This window comes from Schistocerca cancellata, chromosome 3 (assembly GCF_023864275.1).
Source record: "Schistocerca cancellata isolate TAMUIC-IGC-003103 chromosome 3, iqSchCanc2.1, whole genome shotgun sequence".
Taxonomy (NCBI): domain Eukaryota; kingdom Metazoa; phylum Arthropoda; class Insecta; order Orthoptera; family Acrididae; genus Schistocerca; species Schistocerca cancellata.
The window spans coordinates 95,989,772-96,013,308 of NC_064628.1; the positions used below are offsets into that span (position 1 = coordinate 95,989,772).

Sequence of the window (23,537 nt, forward strand, 5' to 3'; positions counted from 1 at the left end):
CATGAACTAGGACATGACTACAGGAACCCACACCATGAACCACCTCTTTAGATATTTTAAAACATTTTTTGTAAAGTGGCAGAAAACTGACATATTTCTGAGTAGAACTTTTTAAGTACTATAAGTTCGGGATTTGTCAAGGATTCTTCACAGAGACCATGATACAAGACAAAAAAATGAAGACCTAGCAGACCAAAACAAGAAAATTTATCCTATTGGTATATTCTGTGATCTTGCCAATGTCTTCTATTGTGTGAACCAGTTACAAAACAATATTTTAAATTGTTGTGAACGATGAAAAACAAATGCCATACGAGCAAATTTTAAGATGTAAAAATCAATTAAAGACACCATAGTCAATCATAAAATATATATTTTGGAACTTCCAGAAATTCAGCTCGAAAAGGACACCATTGTAATTCCTGCATGAATATCAGAGTGTTCCAATGAATTTATCACAAATATAGTGACATCAGATGTCATATAGCAGGCTACCAGAAAAAAAATAAACTACTTTAAGTTTGAGCATCTCAAAATTCTGAAATGTTTTAATAATGGACACAGACGTTATTATTTTATCATTAAAAAACAAAATTCTACCAGTTGGAATAGGATATATTAAAGTGTGTAAAATAATATGTCCACACCAGCTGTATTAATAAATCAGTCTTTTGAACAAGGTTGTATTCCAGCTGCGTTCAAAGTCTCTCCTCTCTTCTTCAGATTTTATCAACAGAGTCTGAGAAAGTAGCTACAATTGAGATACAAAATTTTACTAGAAAACATTATATTTTTAAAAAAATGCATATGGCTTCCATTAAGCAGAAAATACTGTAGACACCAAATAAAGCATTTCCAAGATTAGCAATTCACTGGACAAAAGTAATAAACTGGTAGGAAATTTCAGAGACGTTCAATAGGCCTTCAACTCACTAAACCACACACTGCAAGCACACAAACTAGATGAGCATTAGACTGTGAGAGTGCAGAACAGTTGTCCAAGTCATATCCATGTGAAACTAAAGTGTAACTGTCTGCTCAACTACAGAAAATTAGAATTCAAATGGAGAACAGTGACAAGATGTCCCTTAAGGCTATTCTCTTCTGCTCTGTGTTGACTTACCCACAAATGCTAATCATTTCTGTTAGCAAATGATACAGCTGTTTTAACAGAAAATCATTAAGTGAAAAATGTTCCTGATTATGTCATTAATATACTTGAGGGCTCAGATGCAAAGATCCAACTGAATGTTTTGACTCAGGACTTCTCAAAAATGCATATGGCATAAATCAAAACCTGACACTTAACCTGTTAGGAAATTAAAATAACCCTTAAAAATAGGGGCATTGGGTCAGGCGGGAAATTGGAAACAATTTTGAGAAGTTTTGACTTTGATTTCAAGTAATTAGTAGCTTGCCAACCTTCTTAGGAGACACCGCCCTATAGTAGGCACCTTCAGTGGCGGGTGGGAGGGTTTGCGAGTTGTGCCGGCGGTAGCATAGCTACTAGCAGAGTCACCCAAGCCAGATTGGTCATGACTGAGGAGTGTGAAGCCAGCTTCCCTAGTGGAGTAAACCTAATACAAATTCTGGTCCTCCAGGTTGGGGATTGGGTGTGGGGCTAATAACCCCATACTGTAAAAAAAAAGAATATTACAGAAATTCAACAAAGGATATAATTAAAGAACAGTTCTACAAAGACTTGGCAAAAGTATGCTGTGCAGTACCTAAATATGACCTGACGCTAGCAGTAGGAGATTTTAATGCAAAAATAGGGAGGAATGAACAACCATATAACCATATGGAGTTTCTGTAGAACATTCACTACACGAAGAATACGACAAGAATGGATACTTACTATGTCAATTCAAAGCAAGAAATAATATGATTATTAAAAGTACCTGCTTCCCACACAAAAGGATCCATCTGGGTACTTGGAAGTCTGTAGTCAACGAAGTAGCCAATCAGATTGATCATATTTTAGTGACTGACATGTCAGTTATGGGTGTACAGAGCTGCAGAGGAGCAAACTGTGACTCAGACCACTCTGTGATAAAATCAGTCTTGAGAGAGAAACTGTCACTAACAAATGGCAACGACAACAGAATAGGCAAAAATGATGAAATGGGTTACTGACAAACTGAAAATCCCTGATGAAGTAAAAAAATACCAAGTAACACTAAGCAGAAAGTTGAGCAATGAAGAGACCACAGCAGGAATAGACGAAAGCTGGAACAGGATTGAAAAACCCATTAAACATGCTGCAGAAGAAATAATAGGCATAAGAAGGAACAGAAGAACCCAGGAATAGTTTGACAAAGATTGCACGTCATCAATAGAGAAAAAGAACAGAGCAAGAACAAAAGTGCTACAGAGAGAAACCAGGAACAATGTGGAACAATACAGGGTGGACAAAAATTGTGTCACGAAATTTTAACCCTGGATATTCGATACCAGTAGGAACTGAAATTACTAATGTTATATATGTCGACAATGCACAATTTTTAAACTACGGAAACTTGGCACTATGCACTCCGATTGGCTGTGGGATTGCCCTGTTGCCAGGTGCTCTGGACAATGTATGACCGCAAATGCTTTGCCTGTTGGAGATTGCAATGTATATGTGAACCGACAACAACGCTACCCGTCAACCGACAAATGGCAACAAGACAATCCCACGGCCAATCGGAGCATGTGGCGGTAAGTCAGATTAAAGGAAGACACCAAAGCAATTCAAAAGCGGGCTGCTAGTTTTGTTATCAGTAGGTTCGATTAACATGTAAGTATTATGGAGATGCTTTGGGGACTCAAATGGGAATCTCTGGAGGGTAGGTGATGTTCTTTTCGAGGAACACTACTGAGAAAATTTAGAGAACCGATATTTGAAATTGACTGCAGAAGGGCCCCACTGCTGCCATCGTACATTTCGCATAAGGAGCACAGATATAAGATAAGAGAAATTAGGGCTCATATGGAGGCATACAGTCATTTTTCCCTCGCTTTATTTGTGAGCAGAACACAAAGATAAATGATTAGCAATGGTACAATGTACCCTTAGCAATGCACTGTACAGTGGCTTGTAAAGTATGTATGTATTTAGATTTGGATCAATGGCGGCAAGCAAGTGTCATCTGCAGCAACTCAGGCCAAAGCAGTTGTCTACTCCCTACCTGACCCAGTAGAGACCCTAGTTGGGTCACTATCAAACACAGACATCACAATTGTAGACAAAGTATAATTTATCATCATCTTTCAGCCGACATACTTAATACAAATTATTTAGTCCATTGTAGAAGGTATAAACTACAAATAGACCTCCAGCACTCTTTTTGGACTTCTGAAGGTGCTCAGGTTTCTACAAAGAAAAACAGGAACTGTTTTTCATAATGACCTGATACCAATCCTAACGAGTCTAACAAGCTGCGACATGGTCGCGAATAAAACAGTGACCCAAATATGGAACATATTTCCTTTACAGCTGCTGACAAGATGACTCTTGCATACGCTGTTATTTGTATATATTTGACAATGCTGGTGTTAATGTTGTGTTTAACATTTGACGATGCCACTATGGCTGCAGTACATTAGGACATGTTCTTATAGAACAGATCTGAAGATGATCATACAGACTGAAACCAGTAGTCTGATGACGAAAAAAATTTGTGATCATAGATGTAACATAAAGGGAATTAAATCCTCACGAGGATGACCATCCTCAAGTGGAGTTTTCAATGAATTCTGCTTAACATACTGCAGTACCAATAACTTAAGTTCCTATCTGTCACATGGATACTCCGTTTCTGTATGAGCAATTAAACAACGGGCCACTGCAGTTTCAATACATGGAGTAAGAGCTTGCAGATGCCCAAGGCCTAATTTATCCAATGATACCCTCCAACCAAAGAAGAAATTAGAATAAAATTATGCAAATCCCGTATCAAGGCTCAGATTTAATTTCTTCTTTTTATTCCATAGTTCCAGACTCTCAGAAAAATACAATTTCCACCCTTTAATTTGGTGGTGTATGACTGATTTTAGCACACCATCAGCTGCTTCTGGTTCCCTAAGTATTTTAAGTTTTTTTATGCACAACTCTTGAAACATCATTTACAGCATAACTGCAATCTGGAAACTTTGCAATGTAGGTTGTTGACATTTTTTCAAAACCTGATATGGAATAATATCGTACTGTTTTGCAATCTCCACTCAGTATCTGTATCCAGTTACCCTGCTTTGTAATTTTCTTTAGGGTAAATGTAAACATATAATGGTTCTTATTCGACATGAAAGTAAGTAATTTCATTGTTATAGCCTCGTTTGGAAATGATAAAATAACTTAATAAACCATATATGTGTTTAACTTACCAATTGATAAAAGGAAAAAAAAAACACAATTTTCCCTCTTCCAAAATATGGAGCTAACAAACATCAACATAAAAGATCAACAATTAATAAAGTTCAACAATAGAAAACAGAGGGAAGCAATGTCACAATATGAAACAATGGCTGAAAACAATACTGCCTCCAACTACAGCAAATGTCTCTCCAGCAAAATTTGATACCTGCTGTTTCCCATTGCCTTTAGCTGACAAACAGTCCTCCCGATCCTAGTAGAATTGACCCTGTCAAAGTTTTGGGCCCAAATCTAGATAAGAATTTAAACTTAGATGTGCATATTGGATATTTGCAAGTACATCATGTATCTTTGCATTTACTATGCATATATTATCCAGTGCCTCTGACATGGACACACATAAAATTGCATACCACAGTTATTTTGGATCTGTTATAAGGTATAATATTGCTTTTTAAGGAAGTTTTCGTAATATAACACATATACTGAAGCTCGATAAAAAAAGTTATCACAAAATGTATGTTGCCCACCCAAGTTAATCATGTCATCCTTTATTTAAAGCCTGCACCCTCTAAGGTGATATAATCATCTTTTTATACAGTGAAGCCGAATTATTCGTGGAAAATCATTCAATCAATTGTATAGTACAAAAAATAAGTTAGTTTCACAATTCCTGTCCACTGATACAAATTATTTTCTGAGAATCCTCAACATATGGGAGTGAAACTCTTGAACAGACAAAGACAAGAATGTTATTAACGTGAACCTCTACTGAAAAAGAAGCTACACGATACTCCACTACAGAAATCTTATCACTCGGTGAATTAGTTTATGAAGGATGGATCGATAATTTAAGCAGGATGTCACTGATACTTAACATCTTATTATGGAAATACAACTCCTCATTCCCAGGATAAAATCTTAATTTTAGAATGCTGTTCTGCCTCACTTTATACAAATCAATTATATTATCAATTTTTGGTGTCTCCTGTACCCTAACAAGATGTTTAATAAGCATCTATTATGTGATGCATAAACAGTTACTCACAATTCAAATGATTGTATGTGGTAAACGAAAATCTTACGGCATTAATAACATTCCTCTTGGATGGATGTAGCCTTACTTTCCTAATGGAAAGCAGAGGGTCACAGACTCTTGCACAGGAATAAGGCTGACCTCAGAATAAGGGACCATAATATAAGTAGTCCCCCAAGGATCAATACTGGGTCTGGTCTTATTCTTAAACTACAGAAATGATCTTCCAATGACTTTAAAAAGCAGATCAAAAATGTCGTGACTGCTAATGACACGGCCATACTAACATAGGTTTAAACTCAGTTTCACCAGACAGTCCTAAGGTTATCCAAGCAGGCTACATTTTTTATGGAGATTTTGCCTTCTTTTACAAGTTTCAGAGTGGAATCGTGTATCTTGTGCAAACATATTCAATAAGCTCCCCTTTCACACAAAGCATTAAATTGGGAATTTCAAATTATTCTGAGTAAAGTGCTTACCAGCAAAGATGCAGCCTGCAGACCACATGTCAATAGATGTAGTGTAAAGTTTGGCACCAAACAGGACATCAGGAGGTCTATACCACAATGTCACAACCTCTGCTGAGTAGCATTTGACAGGGATACCAAAAGCTCGAGCAAGACCAAAATCTGCCAACTTTAATTCACCATTCTGGGGAAGGAATACAAGACAGTAAAACATTCTTGCACAGTTAATTCAAAACATTTGAATTACATCACATCACATATTTTACCAATGGCATATGGAACAAATCATTCCTTTATCAATTCTCACCTTACATAAAATTCTAGCCTTGTGTGGCAGGATACAGACCACATTTGCCTAATGCATGCCCTAAATTAACTGAACATTAGTGAACAGCCAAAAAATCAGTAAGGCAGATCAAATTGAATGTTCCCTTCAGCATTTTGTCTCCTACACCCTGACTGACTGCAAAAATAAATCCAACATGATTTACGTCCAGTGAAAGACCGTAATCAGAAAGCTAGCAGGAACACAAGGGTAATGAATGCTGATGTAGTACAAGGTTTGAAATTTCTTAAAATTTTGGAGCTCTTTCTTTGTCTTTGCATTATGTAGGCCACAGGTTGTTCCAAGTATCTTTACCTGTTTAAATATGCAAGTCACTTGTTAATCTAACAGAACATGAAGAATGACTATGTATTACACACTTCTTAAGTCAAATTCCGTAACTGATGCTACACAAATTATACAACATAATGAAATGTATCACAATTTTAGTTACTTAACATTAAAGTGACAACAAGCCAAAAGCAGATAAGTTACCAGTCTTGTTGATTAGTTGTTACATACTCCCAGTTTCAATACTGACCCAGTATTTCTCCATATTGCATTTCAGAGTATCCTTTTACCTTTTATGTTGTAATCTGTGCTTATGGTGTCCAGCCATAAGTACAGCAGGCATGATTTACAGAATGAGATTTTCACTCTGCAGCGGAGTGTGCGCTGACATGAAACTTCCTGGCAGATTAAAACTGTGTGCCCGACCGAGACTCGAACTCGGGACCTTTGCCTTTCGCGGGCAAGTGCTCTACCAACTGAGCTACCGATACGCGACTCACGCCCGGTACTCACAGCTTTACCTCTGCCAGTACCTCGTCTCCTACCTTCCAAACTTTACAGAAGCTCTCCTGCGAACCTTGCAGAACTAGCACTCCTGAAAGAAAGGATATTGCGGAGACATGGCTTAGCCACAGCCTGGGGGATGTTTCCAGAATGAGATTTTCACTCTGCAGCGGAGTGTGCGCTGACATGAAACTTCCTGGCAGATTAAAACTGTGTGCCTGACCGAGACTCGAACTCGGGACCTTTGCCTTTCGCGGGCAAGTGCTCTACCAACTGAGCTACCGAAGCACGACTCACGCCCGGTACTCACAGCTTTACCTCTGCCAGTACCTCGTCTCCTACCTTCCAAACTTTACAGAAGCTCTCCTGCGAACCTTGCAGAACTAGCACTCCTGAAAGAAAGGATATTGCGGAGACATGGCTTAGCCACAGCCTGGGGGATGTTTCCAGAATGAGATTTTCACTCTGCAGCGGAGTGTGCGCTGACATGAAACTTCCTGGCAGATTAAAACTGTGTGCCCGACCGAGACTCGAACTCGGGACCTTTGCCTTTCGCGGGCAAGTGCTCTACCAACTGAGCTACCATAAAGTTTGGAAGGTAGGAGACGAGGTACTGGCAGAGGTAAAGCTGTGAGTACCGGGCGTGAGTCGTGCTTCGGTAGCTCAGTTGGTAGAGCACTTGCCCGCGAAAGGCAAAGGTCCCGAGTTCGAGTCTCGGTCGGGCACACAGTTTTAATCTGCCAGGAAGTTTCATGTCAGCGCACACTCCGCTGCAGAGTGAAAATCTCATTCTGGAAACATCCCCCAGGCTGTGGCTAAGCCATGTCTCCGCAATATCCTTTCTTTCAGGAGTGCTAGTTCTGCAAGGTTCGCAGGAGAGCTTCTGTAAAGTTTGGAAGGTAGGAGACGAGGTACTGGCAGAGGTAAAGCTGTGAGTACCGGGCGTGAGTCGTGCTTCGGTAGCTCAGTTGGTAGAGCACTTGCCCGCGAAAGGCAAAGGTCCCGAGTTCGAGTCTCGGTCGGGCACACAGTTTTAATCTGCCAGGAAGTATCAGGCATGATTTACTTGGGAAGATGTTACTTCATCAAAACTGATATTCAATTATTGTCACCTCAAATCCTGTAGCATTGGCTTCTTCAAGGGCACTGGTTTGGGCAAGCCAGTATTGTCATTTTATTCTCAGGTTTCTGCTCAGACAGCTATTTCTCGAAGCTAATTACATGCATCCAGTCACCCAAGTTTTACAGATATAAGTTAAAGTTCATATTAACACAGACTGTTACACATTCAGAGTGCTGATGTTACAATTACTAAAAACCCTTTGCTGTAAGTGAGCGAAGGTTGTGAAAGTATACATATGGCAATGGACTTCCGTATCACTTTGCACTTGTCCACATGTGAATGGCGATATAGGTAAAATGTTTTATGTCCTGCAGAAAACTGCCACTGTTTGTTCGAAATAATAAACTGATTAGACAGTATACAAATGTTGATACAGTACGTGTGTCTGTATGCTGTTGAAATAAAGTTCAATGGTTTTATAAGCTCTGTCATGAGGAGTGGGAGGTCTGCTTATCAAATACCAAGCAAGTGAAAATGATACCGTCTTTGCTTACAGGAGCTGTACAATGATTGTCAAAGATACGGTTTTCCTTGCCCTTAATCTTTTGAGGTTTAAGTAACCCTCCATCTGTCCTGTGCTCCATTTCTTACTCCAAGTGGCTATTCTGCTTTGAGCAGATTAATGGCTGCAGGCAATTACATATCCATGTGTAACTCCTGTAACTATTCCAAATTGTTCTACTTGTCCGCTACTAGAGCTAATAGGGAGAATAATGCCTTCCTTGTCGGCAAGCAGCAATTAAAAGTCTCTTGACATATTTTTTTCTATGGACAGTATCTTCCTAAACTGAGTCAAAGGCCTTGACCAGATCTATAAAAGGCCACGTGCAATGGGCAGTTTTATTCTCTGGACTTCTCTTGCAACTGAGAGCAGAAAAATTTCAAAATACTACCTACAATCAGGGCCTATTTTCCTTTTTGAAGATGATGCTTACTGTATCTTTGAAGTTCTGATGCTCATACCTTAGTAGTGAGCAAATCTGTATGCACACACAAGGTGGGTGCACTTTTTAAAAAAATATCTGTTGTTGTTCTTGTTGTGGTCTTCAGTCCAGAAACTGGTTTTATGCAACCCTCCATGCTACTCTATCCTGCGCAAGCTTCTACTGCAACCTACATCCTTCTGAATCTGCTTAGTGTATTAATCTCTTGGTCTCCCTCTACAATTTTTATCCTCCACGCTTCCCTCCAATACTAAATTGGTGATCCCTTGATGCCTCAGAACATGTCCTACCAACCGATTCCTTCTTCTAGTCAAGTTGTGCAACAAATTTCTCTTCTCTCCAATTCTATTCTATACCTCCTCATTAGTTATGTGATCTGCCCACCTAATCTTCAGCATTCTTCTGTAGCACCACATTTCAAAAGCTTCTATTCTCTTCTTGTCTAAACTATTTATCGTCCATGTTTCACTTCCATACACGGCTACACTTCATACAAATACTTACTGAAAAGACTTCCTGACACTTAAATCTATACTCGATGTTAGCAAATTTGTCTTCTTCAGAAACGCTTTCCTTGTCATTGCCAGTCTAAATTTTATATCCTCTCTACTTTGACCATCATCAGTTATTTTGTTCCTCAAATAGCAAAATTCATTTACTACTTTAAGTGTCTCATTTCCTAATCTAATTCCCTCAGCGTCACCCGACTTAATTCGACTACATTCCATTATCCTCGTTTTGCTTTTGTTGATGTTCATCTTACGCCCTCCTTTCAAGACACTGTCCATTCCGTTCAACTGCTCTTCCAGGTCCTTTGCTGTCACTGACAGAATTACAATGTCATCAGTGAACATCAGAGTTTTTATTTCTTCTCCATGGATTTTAATTTCTACTCCGAATTTTTCTTTTGTTTCCTTTACTGTTTGCTCAATATACGGATTGAATAACATCGAGGATAGGCTACAACCCTGTTTCAGTCCCTCCCCAACCATAGCTTCCATTTCACAACCCTCGATTGTTATAACTGCCATCTGGTTTCTGTACAAATTGTAAATAGCCTTTTGCTCCTTGTATTTTACCCATGCCACCTTTAGAATTTGAAAGAGAGTATTCCAGTCAACATTGTCAAAAGCTTTCTCTAAGTCTACAAATGCTAGAAATGTAGGTTTGCTTTCCTTAATCTATCTCCTAAGATAAGTCGTAGGGTCAGTATTGCCTCACGTGTTCCAACATTTCTATGGGATCCAAACCGATCTTCCACTTCCCCGAGATTAGCTTCTACCAGTTTTTTCATTCGTCTATGAAGAATTCGTGTTAGAATTTTGCAGCCGTGACTTATTGAACTGACAGTTCAGTAATTTTCACATCTGTCAACACCTGCTTTCTTTGGGATTGGAATTATTAGTTTCTTTTTGAAGTCTGAGGGTATTTCGCCTGTCTCATACATCTTCTCACCAGATGGTAGAGTTTTGTCATGGCTGGCTTTCCCAAGGCTATCATTAGTTCTAATGGAATGTTGTCTACTACTGGGGCCTTGTTTCGACTTAGGTCTTTCAGTGCTCTGTCAAAATCTTCAAGCAGTATCATATCTCCCATTTCATCTTCATCCTCTTCCATTTTAATTATATTGTCCTCAAGCACATCGCCCTTGTATAGACCCTCTATATACTCCTTCCACCTTTCTGCTTTCCCTTCTATCCTTAGAACTGGGTTTCCAGCTGAGCTCTTGATTTCATACAAGTGGTTCTCTCTTCTCCAAAGGTCTCTCTTAATTTTCCTGTAGGCAGTATTTACCTTACCCCCTAGTGATACATGCCTCTACATCCTTACATTTGTCCTCTAGCCATCCCTGCTTAGCCATTTTGCACTTCCTGTCGATCTCATTTTTGAGACATTTATATTCCTTTTTGCCTTCTTCATTTATTTCATTTTTATATTTTCTCCTTTCATCAATTAAATTCAATGTCTCTTCTGTTACCCAAAGATTTCGACTAGCCCTTGTCTTTTTACCTACTTGATCCTCTGCTGCCTTCACTATTTCGTATCTAAAAGCTACCCATTCTTTTACTGTATTTCTTTCCCCTGTATTTGTCAAACAATCTCTAATGCTCTCTCTAAAACTCTCTACAGCCTCTGGTTCTTTCAGTTCATCCACGTCCCATCTCCTTAAATTACTATGTTTTTACAGTTTCTTCAGTTTCAGTCTACAGTTCATAGCCAATAAATTGTGGTCAGAGTCCACATCTGCCTCTGGAAATGTCTTACAATTTAAAACCATTATATAATCTATCTGGAACCTTCCAGACTCTCCAGGCCACTTCCATGTATACAACCTTCTTTCATGATTCTTAAACTGAGTGTTAGCTCCGATTAAGTTATGCTCTGTGCAAAATTCTACCAGACAGGTTCCTCTTTCATTCCTTACCCCCAGTCTATATTCACCTAATACTTTTCCTTCTCTTCCTTTCCCTACTATTGAATCCATGTCCCCATGACTTAAATTTTTGTCTCCTTTAACTATTTGAATAATTTCTTTTATCGCATCATACATTTCTTCAATCTCTTCATCATCTGCGAAGCTATTTGACATATAAACTTGTACTACTGTGGTAGACGGGGGCTTTGCGTCTATCTTGGCTAGAATAATGCATTCACTATGTTGTTTGTATTAGCTTATCCATGCTCCGATTTTCTTTATTCATTATTAAAGCTACTCTTGCATTATTCCTATTTGATTTTGAATTTATAACCCTGTATTCACCTTGCGAGAAGTCTTGTTCCTCCTGCCACCGAACTTCACTAATTCCCACTATATCTAACTTTAACCTATCCATTTCCCTTTTGAAATTCTCTAACCTACGTGCCCGATTAAGTGATCTGACATTCCACGCTCAGATCCGTAGAGCGCCAGTTTTCTTTCTCCTGATAACGACATCCTCTTGAGTAGTCCCCGCCCGGAGATCCGAATGGGGGACTATTTTACCTCCGGAATATTTTACCCTAGAGGACGCCATCATCATTTAAGCATACAGTAAAGCTGCATGCCCTTGGGAAAAATTACGGCTGTGGTTTCCCCTTGATTTCAGCCGTTTGCAGTACCAGCACAGCAAGGCCATTTTGGTTAGTGTTACAAGGCCAGATCAGTCAATCATCCAGACTGTTGCCCCTGCAACTACTGAAAAGGCTGCTGACCTCTTCAGGAACCACACATTTGTCTGGCCTGTCTAAAGATACCCCTCCGTTGTGGTTGCACCTACGATACTGCTATCTGTATCACTGAGGCACGCAAGCCTCCCTACCAATGGCGAGGTCAATGGTTCATGGGGAGGGGGGGGGGAGGGGAGGGGGGAGGAAGATATCTGTAGGAATTCCATTCTTGGAAATGTTTCTTCCAATCACCTTTTACAGAACAGCTGCCTTTCAGAAAAGTACCACCGTCCATAGATCTTATGGGGTTGAGGCTTGTGAGTACATGAGCTGTACTCTGTCTTGGTAGCACCGAAGGAAGTTTGTATGGTTTTGGTTTTTCAACCGGATGTTCCTTTTCTCAGGATTTAAGCACCCATCAGTGACTCTTCAGTTCTGAAGTTCACCTGTGTTCTGATACGGTTTCCTGATAATGTAGTTCCTTGGAAGCAGACTATGGTTGTTTTGCCACACAGCAAATGCTGCCCTCTCACTGTCCATGAGACTCAAAATTTCATGGCCATTTTCACTGAATTAATCAGGTATGATTATTCTTCACGTATGTGTAACGCAATCTATATGAATGCTTTAGCCTCAATTTCAGTGCTGGATACCAATTAATAAGGCAGTATACAAGGAAAGAGGGAAAAGCAATCACTCTTCTTAGCAGTTTAAAATGGTATTAATCTGAGGTTAAAACTGAAGTACAACTCAGTAGAAACTGCTAGTCACAGTTTCCTTTTTTTTTCAGGAATGCAATACGAGGTCTGTCTATAAAGAATCCGACTTTTGATTTTTCCATGCAAAATAGAGACGACAGCACAGCACCATTGTACACAGGTAAAGGAAGAGACCTATATGCGCACGCGTGAATTTTGTCCCTGCCTTCCAGTGTGTCAGTCGCTGCCCGTCAGTCACTGAGTGAGGTGCTAAGAGATGATAGAACGGCACCATTGTACACAGTAAAGGAAGAGACCTATATGCGCACGCATGAATTTTGCCCCTGCCTTCCAGTGTGTCAGTCGCTGCCCTTCGGTCACTGAGTGAGGTGGTACACAACGTGTTCACAAGATGACTAAATGTGTTGAGCAAAGATACTGCATCAAATTTTGTCAAAAGCTTGGTGATTCTCGAAACGAAACATTTCATAAGATACAGCAGGTGTTTGGAGAAGATGCGACAGGTGTAACACAAATGAAGGAGTGGTTCAACAGATTCAAAAAAGGCCGCACGTCAGCAGAGAGTGACCAGCGTTCTGACAGGCTCCAAACAGCTCGGAGAGCAACTGTTGTTGAGAGGGTGCAAAATTTGGTGATGGCAGATCATTGTTTGACCGTGCAGGAGATTGCCCAAGAAGGTGGAGTGAGTAAAGATTCCGCACATGCAATTTTGAACATGCACAAAGTGGCTGCGAAATTCATGCCCAAGTTGGTGTCGCGAGATCAAAAAGGCCTCCGTCTTGAAGTTGCACAGGACCTTCTGGTCACCACCAACACTGATCCTCGGTGTCTGAACACCGTGATAAAAGGAGCTGAGTCATGGGTGTATGTGTACGGCCCAGAAACAAAAAGACACTCATCGCAATGGAAGCATCCCGAGCCTCAAAGGCTGAAGAAAGTGTGGCAGGTGCAAAGCAAAATCAAGGTGATGCTGACTGTCTCCTCTGATGTCCGTGGAATTGTGCATCATGAATACACACTGATACACACTGTAAGGGCAAAGAGTGACAAGATGATCTCCGGAAACTCCGTGACGCAGTTCGGCACAAAAGACCAGACATGTGGACAGCAAAAAACTGGCAACTGAATCACAAGAATGCCCCCGCACATTCACCCCACTTGATCCAAAATTTCTTGGCCAAACATGGAATTACAGCCGTTCCCCAACCTCCCTACTCTCCAGAGATGGCTCCTTGCACCACCTGGTTGTTTCTGAAATTGAAAATGCCACTGAAAGGATCCCGTTTTGAGAGTAGAGAAGAGATCATGCAGAACACGACGACATAGCTGAACACCATTTCAAAAACAGACTTCCAGATGTGTTACTGGCAGTGGAAGGATCAGTCGGCTAAGTGTGTGCAAGTACAAGGAGCCTACTTTGAAGGGGATTAGCGTCACAAGCCAAAGTTCGGATACTTTTAAGACAGGCTTCGTACATTCATTGCACCACAGCACATACTGTGCCTTCTTGTTGGTCTAAAGCTGCGAGCTGCATCAAATGTTGAGCAGTTTGCCCCCTAAAACTGTGAAAGCAGTGTTCTACCACTGCGACAAATCTAACCTTTTTAAAAAAAAAAAAAAAAAAAAAAAAAAAAAAAAAAAAAAAAAAAAAAAAAAAACCAGATTTACAAACATTCACAGCCACTGTACAGTGCATGGCATCACACATTATATTATATTACATCTCTCAGCACAGAAATATGAAGGATGATTTCTGTACAGAAGTATCTAGCAATAGTATTGCACATATTATTTCCAGTATATACTGTGTTAAATTATTTCTGTGTTTCTTTTTTATTCTTACTATCTTCTTTTTTAATTTTTAAAATTTCTTCCAGTCCTCTGAATTATGTAGGGTCTCATCTTACAATCAAATAGCTTTGCTCACACAGTTATGATGATCAATTGAACTGAACATAAGTTAAGCTCAACAATTAGAAGCATTCAAAACTACCTTTCTGAACAAAAGTTTGATGTAACATGTTTGTGATTATGGTTACATGCAACAATCATAGTGTTAAAATTAATTTAAGGCAAAAGTTTTCAACGTTGATTCACCAATTTCCTGATCTGCCATAATAAAACAGACTTGAACAAACTTTATTAGTGAAACATTCCTAGTAATTTAGGATTGTGCCACGTGGGTGCCAATTGCTGTACTTCAGATTTGTTTCTACGTGATGCCTTCAAAGGAGAAGTAATTGTGAGTGAGGATACAATTAGTCATGGCGACCAGGAAGGAGGTTATACACCTGGAGTCAGTCAGGTATTATAATGACGGGCAGAGTGCCGTGTTGTACAGGAACAGGAACTCTTTTCTGTAGGGGGTAAGTCTAGCCTCCTCTGCAGCCAGAGATAGTGGTCTTCCGTATGTGGGGGAGGGAGGGGGGGGGGTTTCTACTTCAGAAGAAGGTGTTTTGGCCAAAAGCTTAAATATATAGTAATCTTTTTGTTGAGCTTGTCTTTGACTCAGTGACTCCTCTATATGGTTAGAAGCAATCTATCCTTTTCATAATACTGTCATTATTCCATCCTGGATTTTCCATTATTTAGCTTATAGAATCAGTACACAACATTGCTATCCTGAGTGAAAGTGAAGAAGAATTACATGATCTGCTGAATGAGATGAACAGTCTAATGAGTACAGAATATGGATTGAGAGTAAATCAAAGAAAGACAAAAGTAATGAGAAGTAGCCGAAATGAGAACAGCGAGAATCTTAACATCTGGATCGATGGTCACGAAGTAGATTAAGTTAAGGAATTCTGCTACCTAGGCAGCAAAATAACCAATGACTGACAGAGCAAGGAGAATGTCAAAGGCAGACTAGCACTGCCACAAGGGGCATTCCTGACCAAGAGAAGTCTACTAGTATCAAACGCGGGCCTTAATTTGAGGAAGACATTCCTGAAAATGTATGTTTGGAGCAACTCATTGTATGGTAGCTCAACGTGGACTGTCGGAAAACTGGAACAAAAGAGAATCGAAGCATTTGATATGTGGTGCTACAGACAAATGTTGAAAATTAGGTGGACTGATAAGGTAAGTAATGAGGTGGTTCTGTGCAGAAACGGAGAGGAAAGGAATATGTGGAAAAGGCTGACAAGGAGAAGGGACAGGATGACAGGACATCTGTTAAGACATCACGGAGTAACTTCCATGGTACTAGAGGGAGCTGTAGAGGGTAAAAACTGAACAGGAAGTCAGAGATTTGAATACATCCAGCAAATAATTGAGGATGTATGTTGCAAGTGCTACTCTGCTCTGAGACGAAGAGTTTGGCACAGGTGAGGAATTCATGGCAGGCTGTATCAAACCATCATGTTAAAAATGAGTGGTAAGGAGAGTACAAAATAATTACAAGCATTTTAACCCAGTTGCTGCAAGAATTAATCAGGCATGTTAAGAACATCTGAAACACAATTTCTATGAAAAACATCTCCATGTGTAACCAAAGTTACTATTTATTATCTGGCTAACTCATTCCACACATGGCTTGCACTTCTGTCATCACGTCTTTATTATACAGTATTATATAATCAATATGAATCAATATCTTATATTCATCTAAAGTTTTACTTAAAAAAAGCCTTCTGTAACCATTATCATCTACAATATTAAGTAAATACACTACATTGATGAAGTTGAGTCATTCACACAAAGCATGTGCTATTTCACAAGAGTTGGTTTTTTTGGGGGAAGAGATCAAACAGCGAGGTCATCAGTCTCATCGGATTAGGGAGGGATGGGGAAGGAAGTCGGCCATGCCCTTTCAAAGGAGTCATCCCAGCATTTGAACGCATCATGAGGAAATTGAAACAAGAGTCACAAAAATTTACTATAATGAAACTATTCCATAATATGAGGTTAGTGGAGCAGCAAGCAAAATATGACAGGACACATCAAACCCATATAACATTGCAACATACATTATTTTCATTTTTTCAGACAAGTGTAAACTGTTTGATGTTGGAATTGAATTAAAACCTCATTTTCATGACATGAATGCTTCACATTGATAAGTATTCAACAGTGCTTGCGACAAAAACTATACGAACCTTGTTAATAAGTAAATTTTGTGGCTTGAGATCTCTGTGGAGAACGTTATGGCTGTGACAAAAGGCGAGGCCTCGCAGCAGTTGATACCTACATAAGAAAATTAAAATGTTGTTACATTTAGTCAAAAGCCACAGTCATTTACTGGCACAATATAAACCATGATTTACTGGTATTATATAGCCTCACAAAATGTAGAGGTCATTTATCAACAGTTAGGTAAAGCCATAAGGCGCAAATCTCATAAATCTTTGTAAGTGAAGCAATTGCGTGTACTTACATGAAAGATTTCACTACATCTGGATCTATTTCCCCATTTAAGCTATCAAAATATTTCTTTAAATCTTGATCACAATGTTCAAACACCAACGTTAGTTTTTTATCGCTGTGGAGCACATCATACAACCGTACAATATTCTTGTGTTTTAGTTCTTTTAAGAGGCATATCTCACGTAACGCCGATGACGGTACACCCTAATCAATGACAACAACATTAATATTCATAACTGCATAGCACTATACTGGCTTGATACAGTTCCGACGTTCTCTCAGCAGAAAACAATTCAACAAAATACTTGCCTCATCATCATCGTCTAAACGCACTCTCTTTAAAGCGACAATTTCATGCGTTTCGCGATTTTTTGCTTTAAATACAGTTCCGTAAGTACCTGTAACAAAAGATTAAATCTCAAGAGTGTAAACAAAAACACTGTATGACGATGTCAATGCCGATAATCACGTTTTTCGACAAGGAGGTTTTCCAGTTTAACAGAATCTCCCGAACACTATCTACTAGAAAAAATTATGCTCTTGCCTTCGCCAATTTTCTCTAATTTCTCATATTTTTGCATATTCAACACTGACAGCTATCAACACCTCACAGTGCTACCAACCTTCTTGTACATAAACAAAACAAACCTTGAGTTTAACAACGCCATCTGCTCAGATATTACCAACCACTGAAACAAAATCAAGAGCTGAACTGCCAGTCAAAGTGTGTTTCGTTTCGATAAGTATAAAATTGTGCAGATAATATTTTTCCTGATCGCAGATCATATTACAGTTAGAAGGAACTACTGTAAAGTGTACAAGCAGATTTAAGAATTGATGGAAAGTAATTTCTTCTGAAGCCAAGATCATAAATATAGCTTATTTTACGACGATCCTTTTGAACAGGAGCTTGGTATCATCACTTCATGTACGAGCGTAACGGAGTATAAACGACATTACTATTAGATTTCAAACCTTCGGAAACTTAAAGTGCAAAGATATCAATCACATTGCGGGAACATAATCTACTCGTAATACAGCGTAAGAACATTTGTTTATCAATGACAAAAGATGAAAATATAACATACACATAATGCCAAATGTGCTCCCTGAAATGAAATGGCAAGCCGTAAAATGTAACGACGGAAACATCAAGGTACAAATTGAACAGACATGCAGTTCAGGATAGAGCGTGCACTCGGAAAAACTGTCAACAAGTGCCCTCTTATATCAATACATCGTTTAATTTACACACAACAAATTAACACATAACATATTCTGCGAATCGTGAATTCACAGAAGGAATTTTTGTGTCACAATAAGAATTTTACAGGCATCAGCATGGAATACTATCGACAGCAACTGCAGTATCGGTTGTATGGTACTTTGAAACAAAACAATGTTATTAACGAACATGGCAGATGCTCTATCCGATTTTTCCTTTTTTTTGTTCGTTGAATTTGCTCAGGGCGGACGTTCGATGACACCCATTCAGGTTGTTCGTTGTTCCGTTCACTCAGTTTTTTACTACAGAGGGTAGCTAGCCCTCTGGCCGAACACACTGAACTGCCGTGCCGGATGACTAAGCCAACGAGGACACAGAAGATAATGCGACTAAGAGACTTATCTCCGGCATGCTCCCTGTGAGACCCACATTTCCAACTTGCTTTTTTTTTGTCTTTATTGTAATTTCATTCCCCTGCCCCACACGGGCAGGGGAGGACTGACAGTGGCACAGTCCACTGCTCTTCAGCCAAACGGCTTTATAAAATACAGAAAGGGGGGTTCTTACACAAAAAGGGGGGCATAAAAAAACACTGGAAATGGAGATGAAGAGGGTTAAAATACACACTAATATTTGGACATGCACTGGGGGACAGTTAAAAGTCGGCATAAAGTTAAAAGAACACAGCTGGTAATTTGAAGTGCACTTAAAAAAAACACTCAAGGCAAAAACAATGTAAAAGGCGGCCACAGTATAACAAGCACACAAACAATAATGGACTATATACAGGTCGAGCATACAATTAAAACCACATCACTAGATGACACTGAATAACAGCACAGAACATAACACTAACGCAGCACACTTGATAATGAATAAAAACCTAGGAGGATCTGCTGGAGGGGGGGGGGGGGCAGGGAAGAAGAGAAAAGGAGACGAGAAGGAGGGGAGAGAAAGGGGGGCGGCGCGCTGAAGGAGGGCTGGGGAAGGAAGGGACGGGAAACAGCCAAGGAGGGGGTACAGGGACTCAGGGAGGGAAGGAGGAAAATCCGTTCTGGGAGGAGGGGAGAGGGAAAAGGGGGCCCTGCCGGGGGGGGGGGGGGATAAGGCCAGGTTACAGTTGGAAGGAAGGGTAGATGTCGTGGCGAAGTTCAGCATCTGGGAGGGGTAGGTGCTGGGAATTGCCCTGATGAAGGAGATGGAAGCTGTGGAGGTTGAAAGAGGGAGGGATACAGCGATAGAAGCGCGGCAGCAGGCGGGGGTGGACAGGAATGAGGAAACCAGAGGATGGGGGAGATCAAACCTGCAGACAGTGTAAAGAATGCAGAGATGTTGGAGGAAAAGTAGGAGGTGGAGGAAGGGGATGAGGTCATACTGGAGTTGTGTGGGGGAAGGAAAGCAGCTACTGAAAGCAAGGCATGAGGATTTGGAGGGCCTTGTAAAAGCTGGGGGGGGGGGGGCAGATATCCAGGCAACACTGGCATAACAGAGGAATCCAACTTGCTGTCTACACACTTCATTTGTAGTGCCATTGCCCATTATACTCATTACTTGCGGCAGTCAATCTACTGATTCCTGTAAGAGTTTGAGCTATGTGAGTACATCGGCACTGAAGAAGATCATTGGCCAATAAGCGTTACCTATATGAAGATAGTATCTGTTCTTTCAGACCTGTCCGAAAGAACAGATACCGTCTTCATATATCTTAGCATAATGTCCTAACTACACTGATTTATTGGTATACCACCACCACCTGTTGATAGTTATTGCAAGAGTATGCTCTGCTGTGGTCTGCTAGTCCGTTTAGTTCCTACCTTGATTTTGTCGGTTTACGACATTACATTTCACTTCAATGAACACATTTGGACCTATATACGATCATACATTAGCCCGAAACTACATCACACTGGCGGCAGTTGAACTGACGTATATTTCTTGCCAAAGGAATCAGAGTCAAGGTGTGCTGGACATGCCCTCATCAAGGGCATAACGCTGAACCCTGAGGCTCTAAATGATCTGCACTCCAATTACACACATGTTATACTTCACATGAAAGAAGCAATGCAGAACAATGAACCAAGCAGAATGCTGAACTATAGGGGCGCGAATTGGGCTTTGTTCAAGGAAAAGCTTGATGGTTTTTTCCTTAAATGCACGACATTAGGCAACCAGAATAAACTGATGAAGCGGTTGAAGCTCTCATCACTGCAGTCCAGATAGCAATGATTGACGCCATTCCACTTAATTCACCACAACACCACTCAGCGGCTCTGTGTCATCTCAAGAGATACTGGCGGAATACCAGGCGCCCGCTGTATAAACTGCACATTAACAAGCTCCAGGGCGTCACACGGAACAAAATACGAACATTTAAAACCACACAATGGGACCAAAAACTCGCTGGGCTGGATACCACGCATCCTGGAGTGTGGCATCTATCCTGACACTTCACCAAGGAAAAACGCTACGCATCAATTCTACAGGGTCTGGACGGCCCAGCATACCAGATTGAGGAGAAAACAGAACTTATGGCCAGCACACCAGAAGCATCTTTCACATTTCACAACGAATCTGGTACCTTCTGACACAGCGTTTGCGCTTGAAACTGACCGAGCGGTTACACGTCTTGTAGCCCAGGCAGTGTGCACTAAAACCAGACACACGAGTACATATGAAATCACCTGGACAACTGAGCATTCCCCACCTAGGAAATCCCCTGGTCATGATGGCATTCAGAACTGCGTCCTCCAGGAGTTCAAAGCTAAAGTTATCGAAAACTTTACACACATCACGAATGCCACCCTACAACAACAACACTTCCCTGCCTATTAGAAGGCAGCCACAGTACTGAAATTCAGATATCCAGGGAAAGACCACTCCCTTCCACAAGATTACCTCCCTTTCAGCCAGTTGAGCACGTGCAGAAAGGTTGTTGAGAAGGTAATACTAAAACGCTTCACTCGGTATTTTATCGACAATAGCACCCTGTGTGCGGAGCAGTTCAGCTTCAAGAATCACCCCTCCGCAACACAACAATTCCTAAGAGTGGTAGAGTACATAACGCATGGCCACAACATGAACATAGCAACTGGGGCTGTGTTTCTGGACATCAAAAAAGTCTTTGATCCTCTCTGGCACTGTGGTATTATATGCACACTCATAGATGCTGGGTTCCCTAATGGGCTCGTTTGTCTTGCAACTCATACATCACAAACAGATGTTTCAACATGGACATTCAGGGAAAACAATCAGTACAACACGTAATCCAAGCAGTGGTATCCTAATGTAGTATCCTTAGCCCCATCTTGTTTAACCTCTACATCAATGATATCCCAATGACACACAACACAATGGTAGCCATCTACATGGATGACTTCACCATCCTTGCACAAGACTCGAACAGACACCACTCAGAACTATTGAGTCTTGGCTGAAGCGATGGCATATTCAAATAAACGTTGACAAATGTGAGTCACTTCTGTTTACTCGCAGACAAAAACTGTTGCACAAATACCAAGACTATAGACAGATAATACCACATAAATGCCCAATAAGCTGCTTCTTTAAAGTCAGGTACTTTGGCATCTGGTTGCACCGGATCTTACCTGGGATGGGGGGATCACATACAACACGTGACCAACAGAGCTAATGCAAGGCTCAAACAACTATACCCAATGCTCAACAGGAATAGTACAATGTGTAGGTGGGTGTCTAGGTCCGTATAGGCAACACTGATTGCACCATTGATGATGTATGCTGCTCCTGTCTGGGGATAAGCAGCAGCTAAATACCTTAACTTCCTTCAGGAAATACAGAACAAGGCTCTATGCGTCATAAACAGTACTCCAAGATATACTCATACAGCGGATCTTCAAAACAAATACCGCCTGGAATCTCTACCAGAGGTATTCAAAAACCATACCACATGGCTAAACAGAAAATCTAGTCTCTCGATCAATCCTCACATACCACATCTGGAGAAGCGCAATATATGGAAACATAAGACCCAAAGACATTGTTCCTTAGGGACTAACCATCTATGGTATTTATACAATAATGCAAACAACACAATAAGACAAGACCCTGCATATCAGATACTGACTAGCACTGCTAGCTGAGCCTCAGACAAAAGAATGGCCAGTTGCAGGGAAGTCGAACACAATACGCAAATCAACTCCCAATACCATCTACACCTGTCAGTTCTTTCAAGGACCATCGAATTGACTGACATTTGACGACACTGCTATGTTACAGGAACAGCTGAAGCAGCTGGCCTAGGAGACATTGTCGGTGACCAGCAGCAGTGGCGTCTCCCTCCTTGACAGGTCTGATGCACTATATGACAAACGTAGCTATGACATATGGTACTGACACGTGATACCCAACCACTGATACAACCTGTCCCTTGCGTGATCTGTCACAGATAGCAAGAGAGTGCTACTGCCCTTACTCCCTAACCTGACTCTCACAAAGGTTTTTTTTTCCATTGTCACTTGCCTTGGGACTTTTTCCCTGTGCCCCTCCAAAGCACTACTCTTTGTTTACTTTTGACCAACTCTATCTCCCCATGGGTCCATATTAATGAGTAATCCTACCTAGATGTACGAATAATATCACAGACCGCATCCTGTAAACTCCTCGATTTAACACTAACAAACGCAGAGGTGACAGTAGAACATTGGTGATGGTCGCCCTGCCAACCGCGCCAGTGCAAGTGTGAAGGGACTCCACACCCATTGCAAAAAAGAAGAAAGTTTCTAATTTGCACCCGCATCCCCTACCAACTAAAACTCCCCAGCCTACTCTTTCATCTTGGACACCGCCGAATATCTTTCATTACCCATAAACTCAACACTACCCACCTCCTAGCTTCCTCCATGCTCACTGATCATTCTACTCTGTCGTGCCTCTACCACCACATTCCCTCAACATCACACATCTACATTCTCTCCTGATGAAGCTTTAATTACCTTCCCTTATCAGACTACAAAATCCACCATGATATATACCCTCCTACCGGATCTAGGAGATCCCTAC

General features: G+C 40.6%; 1 protein-coding gene across 1 annotated transcript in view; it reads right to left on the minus strand.

The window, feature by feature from the left end:
- LOC126177094 (cyclin-dependent-like kinase 5) overlaps positions 1-17,903 on the minus strand; it is a 33,461-nt gene extending 15,558 nt beyond the window's left edge. Inside the window, exons 1-5 of the mRNA XM_049924348.1 lie at positions 17,820-17,903; positions 17,585-17,673; positions 17,286-17,479; positions 17,008-17,095; positions 5,870-6,041 (exon numbers count right to left, since the gene is read on the minus strand). Of these exons, the coding sequence (XP_049780305.1) occupies positions 5,870-6,041; positions 17,008-17,095; positions 17,286-17,479; positions 17,585-17,673; positions 17,820-17,856 (580 nt within the window). The 5' untranslated portion in view covers positions 17,857-17,903. The remainder of the gene's footprint in view (positions 1-5,869; positions 6,042-17,007; positions 17,096-17,285; positions 17,480-17,584; positions 17,674-17,819) is intronic.
- Positions 17,904-23,537: the final 5,634 nt, after the last annotated feature.